This window comes from Hyla sarda (genome assembly GCF_029499605.1).
Source record: "Hyla sarda isolate aHylSar1 chromosome 1 unlocalized genomic scaffold, aHylSar1.hap1 SUPER_1_unloc_22, whole genome shotgun sequence".
In the NCBI taxonomy this organism is placed as follows: domain Eukaryota; kingdom Metazoa; phylum Chordata; class Amphibia; order Anura; family Hylidae; genus Hyla; species Hyla sarda.
The window spans coordinates 2,532-13,199 of NW_026607584.1; the positions used below are offsets into that span (position 1 = coordinate 2,532).

The following is a 10,668-nucleotide window of genomic DNA, read 5'->3' on the forward strand; positions in this document are numbered from 1 at the left end:
CATGGAGTAAATCTAGAAACACTCAGAGATAAACCCGACACTCATAGTAAACGAGGGCTAATATGTTAGGTTCCCGCGGCGGGAGATGTGATGTAACTCCACGCCCTATCGTGCCGTCACACCCCACCCCCTCCATGGTGGATTCCCCACTGTAAACATCCATCACTATGAGGCACCCTTGTTGGGAAACATTGCCTTACACACTGCCATGACCACCTTATTGAGATCAGGAATCAGCAGCAGCTCCCCATGGATTATAACCATTGGATGGAGAAGAAACTAATATTCAAAAGCAAATTTTTATTTAATATTTGTAACAAGGTTTGGGACCAGTTTATATACATTAAGGTAGAATATTCTAGTACCTGGTTGAGTATTTTTTTTATAATTATACTTTTTCAATGTTAGTTTATTGCTCTCTCTTGTGACTCTGACTGCAATGGTTGAAGTATTTGTTCTATTTCACAAGATGGAAGGTTACTTTCCAGTGTGAGCTCTGCTTTCCGAGTAAAACATTTCCCACATTCTGAACATGGAAATGGCTTCTCTCCTGTGTGAGTTCTTTGATGTTCAACAAGATCCGATTTCCACATAAAACATTTTCCACATACTGAACGAGGAAATGAAGTTCAACAAGATATGATTTTTGAGTAAAACCTTTTCCACATTATGAACATGAAAAAGGCTTCTCCTCTGAGTGAGTTCTCTGGTGTTTAACAACCTGCGAGTTACTAAAAAAACATTTCCCACATTCTGGGCATGAAAATGGCTTGTCCCTTGTGTGAGTTCTGTGATGTTTGAAAAGATTTGATTGCTGAGTAAAACATTTTCCACATTCTGAACATACAAATGGTTTCTCTCCTGTGTGAATTTTTTGATGCTGCACAAGATCTGATTTCCAAGCAAAACATTTCTCACATTCTGAACATGAAAATGGCTTCTCCCCTGTGTGAGTTCTTAGATGCCTAATAAGACTTGGCTGATGAGTATAACATTTTCCACATTCTGAACATGAAAATGGTTTCTCTCCTGTGTGAGTTCTTTGATGTTTAACAAGATATGATTTATAGATAAAACATTTCCCACATACTGAACATGAATATTGCTTCCCCCTTGCACAATCTTTTTGATGTCCAACACCCCTTCTGTGACCTTTATTTTGCTGAACATCCTGTGATGACTGAGAAGACAGGACCTGTATATAAGGATGAGATGACAGATCTTGGCTGTGAAGGGCTGAGGGTGTATCTGGGATAATGGAATGTTCTTCATATGTATCTTGTGTGATATCATCATCTGCTTTATAATCTGAAGATATAAGATTCTCCTCTGATCTCCTGCTACAAGAATCTGCAGAGAATAACACAGATTATATTAATAACTGCGCCCATATTTATAGTCTTTTTAGTAGAACATTATAAGTGCAGCATGTGACATCATGGAACCTTCTCACCGTCCTCCAGATACTAAATAGTTAATGCACAAATAATATAGGTTCCCTATTACCTAGTACAATGATGGGGTAACTCCGCCCCTGTGTACTAGCAGGACCTTAGAATAATTAAAGTGTTACTCCACCCACAGAAATCTTATCCTCTACCCAAAGGATCGGGGGTAAGATGTCTGGTCGCGGGGGTCCCACCGCTGGGGTTAGAACGCTGGGTTTGGGCGTCCAGAGACGCCACGCCCCTTCGTCACACCACGCCCCCTCCATTCATGTCTATGGGAGGGGCCGTGCTGTGATGTCTCCGGCCGCCATAACCCAGCGGTATAAACGTACTGTTAAGAATGCAGAATCCCTCGATCCAAAGGATAGGGGATAAGAGGTCTGTGGGTGGAGTACCCCTTTATAGGAGGCTCCCATAGGGGATATAAAGCTCCAGTAAACCACCTCCCTACAGTTTATTTTGTCCTATGTAGTCGGCCTTTTGTTACTGTCCCTGTTTTGGACGCTTCTCTTTTGGGGAAGGATTTTGGACGGCGTTTATCATTGTGTTTACCCTTTGTTCCGTCTATATTTGGCGCTATTTTGGCACAAATGCTTCACTTACAATGATGAATGCCTCATCTTTTCCCAGATATATATATATTGTTAAGATTTTATTATTTTATTTCCCTAACAACTGGCTCAAGAAAGTTAAACAGATTTCAAAATTGCTTCTCTTAAAATATCTTAATCCTTCCAGTACTTATCCGCTGCTGTACACTACAGAGGAAGTTGAGTTGTTCTTTTCTGTCTGATTACAGTGCTCTCTGCTGACACCTCTGCCCATATCAGGAACTGTCCAGAAAGAATAGGTTTGCTATGGGGGTTTGCTCCTGCTCTGGACAGTTCCTGTCATGGACAGAGGTGTCAGCAGAGAGCACTGTAGTCAGATTGGAAAGAACAACAACTTCCTCTGTAGTATACAGCAGCTGATAAGAACTGGAAGGATTAAGATTTTTAAATAGAAGTAATTTACAAATCTGTTTAACTTTCTGACACCAGTTGATTAAAAAAAAAAAAAAATTGTTTTCCACTGGAGTACCCCTTTAACCCCTTAAGGACTCAGCCCATTTTGGCCTTAAGGACTCAGACAATTGAATTTTTACGTTTTCATTTTTTCCTCCTTTTTTGCGCGACCAGTTCTCCTTTGTAGTGACATAACTCATTATATCATAAAATGTATGGCGCAACCAAAAAACACTATTTTTGTGGGGAAATTAAAACGAAAAACGCAATTTTGCTAATTTTGGAAGGTTTTCTTTTCAAGCCGTACAATTTCTGGTAAAAATTACGTGTGTTCTTTATTCTGAGGGTCAATACGATTAAAATGATACCCATTATTATATACTTTTATATTATTGTTGCGCTTAAAAAAAAATCACAAACTTTTTAACCAAATTAGTACGTTTATAATCACTTTATTTTGATGACCCCTAACTTTTTTATTTTTCCGTATAAGTGGCGGTATGGGGGCTCATTTTTTGCGCCATGATCTGTACTTTTTTTTGATACCACATTTGCATATAAAAAACTTTTAATACATTTTTTATAATTTTTTTTAATAAAATGTATTAAAAAAGTAGGAATTTTGGACTTTTTTTTTTTTTTTCGTTCACGCCGTTAACCGTACGGGATCATTAACATTATATTTTAATAGTTCGGACATGATGGTGATTGACATGCTGCTGTGAAGCTGTTGGTGAAACACCCTTTGTTTGAGTCTTTAAATCTACTATTTTCGCCAAAGCATGCACTTTGTATTTATCTTTGATATGTTCTGGGTTTTAGCCATGGTTATGTAGCATGCTCATAGTAGATTTTAATCTGTGTTTGATTAGTCGGTTTTTAGGATTAGTCCTTTCTGCTAAGTAGCTGTGTCACACTGTGTGTTTTCTTGTATCCGTTTTCTGAGTTATTGTAACAAGACATCCCTGTTACCTTTTCATGGGGTATCCGGGGAATTGAAAATTAGGACAAGAGATCTCCGTGCTCCATGGCGGACTTGGGGAGATTGCGTTCTGGTATCAAGACATTCCTGTGTCTACTGGAGGTTATCTAAGAGATTGAGTTATAATTCCTGTTTGTTCCTGGAGTTTGTGCAGACTCATCCGTTTCCCAGTCTTGTGTTCTGTACCTAATCTGTTTGTAGGTTATCTGTGTCCAGTGTGAACAGTGTCCTATATTTGTATCCTGTTTGGTTGATATGACCTTTAGAGTTTGTTAGTACATGCACTGTTCATAGAGTTCATGGTCACTTGATTAGTGTTTCCTCTGTGCTTTACCATTGGTCTATAGTGTCCTCTGTGCTTACTGTCTGATCTGTGTCCTCTGAACTTTATCTGTTTATGTTAGTTATCTGAGTCCAGTATTTATAGTGTTCCATGTTCCTGAAAGGTTTCTGGCTAGTGACCGACTGTGTATTATTATGTGTTTTTTAGCCACTGCACTTTAGCGCAGGAAGGGACCAGCGCCCAGTTGTCGATCCATCGTTTAGAATAGATGGGCAAGTAGGCAGGGAGAGTGTTTGCTTTTTAGGGTCAGTTTAGGGCTCACTCTCCCTGTGTACCCCCCCCCCCCCCACACCACCACCACGGTCGGATCTGATAATCGTGTTTACAGGAAAATTAGGAGGCGGAAATTGTTGTTTTTGCATTATAAGGGGTTAAAGGTATTTTTTTTACTCTCTAATATTTTCAATGTTTTGAGGTAATAAACACCCGACCCTTCAACTTTCCCTAATAAATGACAATTCTTCTTGAAATTCTACTATTGGGTCCTCCCCTAACTCGTTCGTGACCATTGACATACATTTACATAATAGGTCGGGTGAGGAAGTATGGGCGGAGATAGCGATCTGCCGGTAAAGACCGACATGGAACATCACTCCAGTGCCAGTTTTCATTTAAATGTTTAAATACCGCATTCACTAATGACCGCAGGCCTTAAACTGTTTTGCTGGGCATTTCTGGTGTTTAGAGGTCCAATCACCCTCTCCCCCACACTGGTACTTTGTGCACCCGGCCGTGACTCTTCTCTGCATTTAGTAGGCAATACTCACCTGAGAGGTTACTTGTAGGAATGTCATCTTTATGCTGCTCATTACCGCTCACATCTGCCTCTTCTTCTTCCTTTATGTCTGTAGCATTAATATAGATCAGATCTTTCCCTGTACGAATGTTCTCCTTATACTGCTCATCGCCGCTCACATCTGTCTCTTCTTCTTTCTTTATGTCTGTAGCATTAATATAGATCAGATCTTTCCCTGTAGGAATGTTCTCCTTATACTGCTCATCGCCGCTCACATCTGTCTCTTCTTCTTCCTTTATGTCTGTAGCATTAATATTGTTCAGATCTTTCTCTGTAGCAATGTTCTCCTTATACTGCTGATCACCGCCCATATCTGTCTCTGGAGCATTAATATTGTTCAGATCTTCTCCCTGATTCATAAGATGTGGAAGAAATATTGTAAAAGTCATCAGACAGTAGGAGAAGTCACGTGGAATGTTATAGATGAGGAGTCATGGAGGGTGAGGGGACTGACGACAAGAGCTTCACAGCCCTTCTACAGATCATAGGGAATATCTCCATCTACCTGATCATCCTGTGGAAGAAGAGGACGGGGACACCTCTCTGGTGCTGTTCTCTTACTGGATCTGACTGTAGGGAACACATACAGAGACTGAATTCATTCTTTACATACAAATAATGAGAGGACGTGTGTATATAGTCATGTCTATTACCTGGTGATGTGAGGGGCTGCTGATCCTCCATCATGACCTGATCCTTGTACTGATCCTTGTGTCTTTCTACATACTCCCACTCCTCCATGGAGAAATAGACCGCCACGTCCTGACACCTTATAGGAACCTGACACACAATGATACAGTCATCACCCCGACCCCTCCAGTGGTGTTACTGTATAATGTCCCAGCATTCCCAGCAGTGTCACCTCTAGTCATCACCAGACCCCTCCATTACTGTATAATGTCCCAGCAGTGTCACCTCTCCAGTCATCACCAGACCCCTCCATTACTGTATAATGTCCCAGCATTCCCAGCAGTGTCACCTCTCCAGTCATCACCAGACCCCTCCATTACTGTATAATGTCCCAGCAGTGTCACCTCTCCAGTCATCACCAGATCCCTCCATTACTGTATAATGTCCCAGCATTCCCAGCAGTGTCACCTTTCCAGTCATCACCAGACCCCTCCATTACTGTATAATGTCCCAGCAGTGTCACCTCTCCAGTCATCACCAGACCCCTCCATTACTGTATAATATCCCAGCAGGGTCACCTCTCCAGTCATCACCAGACCCCTCCATTACTGTATAATGTCCCAGCAGTGTCACCTCTCCAGTCATCACCAGACCCCTCCATTACTGTATAATGTCCCAGCATTGTCACCTCTCCAGTCATCACCAGACCCCTCCATTACTGTATAATGTCCCAGCATTCCCAGCAGTGTCACCTCTCCAGTGATCACCAGACCCCTCCATTACTGTATAATGTCCCAGCAGTGTCACCTCTCCAGTCATCACCAGACCCCTCCATTACTGTATAATGTCCCAGCAGTGTCACCTCTCCAGTCATCACCAGACCCCTCCATTACTGTATAATGTCCCAGCAGTGTCACCTCTCCAGTCATCACCAGACCCCTCCATTACTGTATAATGTCCCAGCAGTGTCACCTCTCCAGTCATCACCAGACCCCTCCATTACTGTATAATGTCCCAGCAGTGTCACCTCTCCAGTCATCACCAGACCCCTCCATTACTGTATAATGTCCCAGCATTCCCAGCAGTGTCACCTCTCCAGTCATCACCAGACCCCTCCATTACTGTATAATGTCCCAGCAGTGTCACCTCTCCAGTCATCACCAGACCCCTCCATTACTGTATAATGTCCCAGCAGTGTCACCTCTCCAGTCATCACCAGACCCTTCCATTACTGTATAATGTCCCAGCAGTGTCACCTCTCCAGTCATCACCAGACTCCTCCATTACTGTATAATGTCCAGCAGTGTCACCTCTCCAGTCATCACCAGACTCCTCCATTACTGTATAATGTCCAGCAGTGTCACCTCTCCAGTCATCATCAGACCCCTCCATTACTGTATAATGTCCCAGCAGTGTCACCTCTCCAGTCATCACCAGACCCCTCCATTACTGTATAATGTCCCAGCAGGGTCACCTCTCCAGTCAGCAGCTCCATCATCTTGTTGATGAGTTCTAGGATCTTCTGTTCATCCATTTCCTCATGTATTAGGGAGTGAGGTGGGGGCCCCGGTATTGGGCTCAGGGTTCTTCCACTAGAAGACTTCTTCACTACTGTGTAATCCTGTGTATGGAGAGACACATTAATATCACTACATACATTCCCAGAATCCCTCACCTCTCCAGTCATATCCATCTGTTATTACATAGATAAGAATGAGGTCATGTGACATCACTCCCAGAATCCCTCACATTTCCAGTCATATCCATCTGTTATTATATAGATAAGAATGAGGTCATGTGACATCACTCCCAGAATCCCTCACCTCTCCAGTCATATCCATCTGTTATTATATAGATAAGAATGAGGTCATGTGACATCACTCACAGAATCCCTCACCTCTCCAGTCATATCCATCTGTTATTACATAGATAAGAATGAGGTCATGTGACATTACTCCCAGAATCCCTCACCTCTCCAGTCATATCCATCTGTTATTACATAGATAAGAATGAGGTCATGTGACATCACTCCCAGAATCCCTCACCTCTCCAGTCATATCCATCTGTTATTGCATAGATAAGAATGAGGTCATGTGACATCACTCCCAGAATCCCTCACCTCTCCAGTAAGCCGGAAGAGTATCTGTAGGGTGAGGTTTATGATCCTGTCGGCCATCTTGTTCCTGTCTCTCTCCATGGTTGATGGGTCATCCAGGAGAATTCTCTTATATAGAAGATATCAGCAGAGGATCCTGGATTGGAGAAACCTGAAGGGAAGAAGAGGAGACGATGATAAACCGCACCAGATTCTATGGAGAAATAAAATCCATTTCCTGGAGATAATCTGGGGAAACATCTGAGGAGACATTATAGGAGTTTTCAGATTTCTCTATAAAACAAAATCCATTGTCCGAGGGCTGTAAAATAAGAGACTAGAGCGCACTCCCCTCTCCCGTCCAGTGGTGGCGCTCTGGTCCTCCAGGTCTTCTGAGGTCGCTCTCCCTGCTCTGCTGAAGACGTTGTGAATCCATTTCTCCTAATCTCTGAGGCTGCGGTGTATTCAGAACGTCTTCATCAGAGCAGGGAGAAGAATAGAGGGATTCAATATGACATTGTCCAATGAAGAATACTGAAATGTGTCCACTAGGGGGCACAATATACATCACAATTACATCAGGATTTTATGTGAATTGTGATATGTCCCCCCGGAAGAACCTGCTATTACCTGCAGCAGAGGCCGAGCATCATATACCGTTACACACGCAGGGTCTGGGCCACCACCGGAGTCAGTGTTTCCCAAGCAGGGTGCCTCCAGCTGTTACAGCATTTGGCTGTCAGGGCATGCTGGGAGTTGTAGTGTTACAACAGCTGGAGGCACGCTGGATTGGAAACACTGTCTTAAGTAATAATAAGGGTGCGGGAGAAACTTAAAAAACCTGATGCTTACATAGTCCTGTATGGAAGAAGTGGCTGATACCCTGAGAAAAGAGACTGATCAGGTGACAGGATGGGCGGGTAAGTGACCTGATACCTTCACCATCCAGACATCCCCTGGGGGGCAGTATAGGCAGGAAATCAGGAAACAACCGCTGGTCGGCACGGCGCTCCCTAGAAAAACAACCGTACAGCGCCATGTCTAAGCCACGCCCACCTACATTATTTTATTACAAAAATGGGATATAAACTTATTAGGGGAGGGGCTTCTATTACAAACCCTGAATAACGCTCTGCCATAGTGATCAGTGTTATCGGTGCTCGGCTTATACAGGCTGTGGAGGTGTCTGTATTCTTAGAGCACCGAACTGAGCACAGAGCACGGTAAGGGGCCCTCCGGCCGTCATCTCAGCTGATCTAGACTCCGCCCCCCCCCAACAACTGCATTTTACTAATTTTAGATCCTGCAATCGACTTTGATCATGGAATCTAAAGGGTTAATGGCAATGAGCGTCATTAGTCCTGGCTGCTTATAGCTCCTGAGCTCACCTCAAAGTCCCATATGGGGCACAGAATGTAAATATACATCGTGTCCTTAAGGGTTAATAATAATCATCCCCAATAATCCTGATCTGATGGTGACCGCACACACATACCTGTATCTGTAGAGGAGCCGTGTGCTTACAGGACCTGCGATGATGTCACCGTCATGTGATCAGTCACATGGAGGAGGAGGAGTCACATGATCAGGGGCTGCTGCTCTGAGAGATCTCCACACACAACACAACAGCAGTGACTGCCCCACCAGGACCTGCTCTGTATCTGCTACATGCTGGTGGTGTAGGACCTGTGATGATGTCATAATCATGTGACCAGTACATTTGGAGGAAAATTTAGCAGTATAGATGTGACTGTGGCTGAAGGACCTGTGGGGAGGATCATGTGACAGGAGTGGGCGGTTCGGTGCTCTAAGAATACAGACACCTCCACAGCCTGTATAGAAAAGATTGTGATTGAAGGACCTGTGATAATGGTCATGTGACAGCAGAGTCCTGCATACACTGAGCAGATGAGCCTAGAGCTGCAGCCCCTGATCATGTGACTCCTCCTCCTCCATGTGACTGATCACATGACGGTGACATCATCGCAGGTCCTGTAAGCACGCGTCTCCTCTACAGATACAGGTATGTGTGTTCTCTCCCTTTCAGGATTATTGGGGATGTTTATTATTAACCCCTTAAGGACACAGTATATAATAACACTCTGCACCCTCTATAGGACTTTGAGGTGAGCTCAGGAGCTATAAGCCGCCAGCACTCACCACTAGTTTTGGTCATCATCATTAACCCTTTAGATCTCATAATCAAAGCTCTGTGGAAGCTCTGTACTGGCCAGCACTCATTTACCTGATCTCCTGCCTATACTGCCCCCCAGAGGATGTCTGGATGGTGAAGGGCTGCAGGTCACCTCCCCGCCCATCCTGTCACCTGATCAGTCTTCTTCCTCCGGTATCGGACACTTCTTTTGGAGGCTACGATCCTGAGCGGCCTCCAGATATTAATCTAAGATGGCCGCCACTGTGGTCCTGGTGGATCTCCCCACCTCCCTTCGTTACCAAAAACAATGTGTTCCAGATTAGAAGGATCCATAACGTGGGCACCTGGAGGGACAACATCCACGTCAGGATTCAAACTCCCGACATAGTGTCGTACCAACCCTGGAGACCCGATTGGCTTTCTGCCCCATTTCTGGACAATTACGTAACATTCCGGGACAATAATTCCCAGTGTGACGCGGATCCATTCACCTATGATCCCACCAACGCTTTATGTGAATCCAAGTATGAAAAGCGCAGAAATGTGTCATGTGACCGCGTCAATAACTGAGGAGGACAATGTGGTAAACGCTGTTATAATACAGGACAGATGTCAGCGCCGTTTACCCAATATGACCGTTATATCCAATGATCAAGTCCTGATGAAAGTCATCACCCGACCGTCTCCCGTAACTCCAGGATTATGATCGTACTCTGTATCCTGGTGAGATAGAGGACATTGAGGGGGAGTGGAGACGCCTTCCGAAACCGGGAAATAGTCATTAACCCTGATTTGGCATTTCTTCTAGATCATAAGCCCAGCCGTACGGCCCGAATGGTCATCCGTAATGATGATGTCACCGTGGTATGCTGCGCTCTACTTTTGAGGATTTCTGAAACAACTAATCGATGCGCGATTTATCGGTAAAGGAAATCGTCGACAGCGATTACCAATATTGATTTTAATCGAAAAAGTCCATTAATCCCTTCTCATCCCACATGTGATCACCGTCCAACAGAGAAAGTGAGGTCCTGTTCCTGGAGCTCGGAGAAGACAACGGGCCGGATCCTGTATAGAATGCAGGAAATAGAAAGTGAAAGTTCCAGCTCCCAGGAAAAAATATAGTTAAAAATCCAAAAACCTACCCCCATAGACACGTCAGTAAGAACTAAACAGTGTTGGATTGCTGTCTAATTTTTTTTTTGTCCATCTCCC

General features: G+C 44.0%; 1 protein-coding gene across 1 annotated transcript; it reads right to left on the minus strand.

The window, feature by feature from the left end:
- Positions 1-317: 317 nt before the first annotated feature.
- Positions 318-6,796, minus strand: LOC130298123 (oocyte zinc finger protein XlCOF7.1-like). The gene is made up of 5 exons (XM_056551020.1): positions 6,678-6,796; positions 5,227-5,353; positions 5,079-5,143; positions 4,545-4,923; positions 318-1,350 (listed from the first exon to the last, which is right to left on the minus strand). The coding sequence occupies exons 1-5, from the start codon at positions 6,735-6,737 to the stop codon at positions 668-670; spliced, it is 1,314 nt and encodes a 437-aa protein (XP_056406995.1). The 5' UTR covers positions 6,738-6,796; the 3' UTR covers positions 318-667.
- Between the last annotated feature and the right edge of the window lie 3,872 nt (positions 6,797-10,668).

Excerpts from the sequence above, each read along its gene's own strand:
- LOC130298123 (XM_056551020.1), bottom strand. The coding sequence starts at position 6,737 with ATGGATGAACAGAAGATCCTAGAACTCATCAACAAGATGATGGAGCTG. Across the intron at positions 5,354-6,677 it reads TGGAGCTGCTGACTGGAGAG|GTTCCTATAAGGTGTCAGGA; the intron begins GTGACCCTGCTG and ends ATTGTGTGTCAG. Across the intron at positions 1,351-4,544 it reads TCCTACAAGTAACCTCTCAG|ATTCTTGTAGCAGGAGATCA; the intron begins GTGAGTATTGCC and ends TATTCTCTGCAG.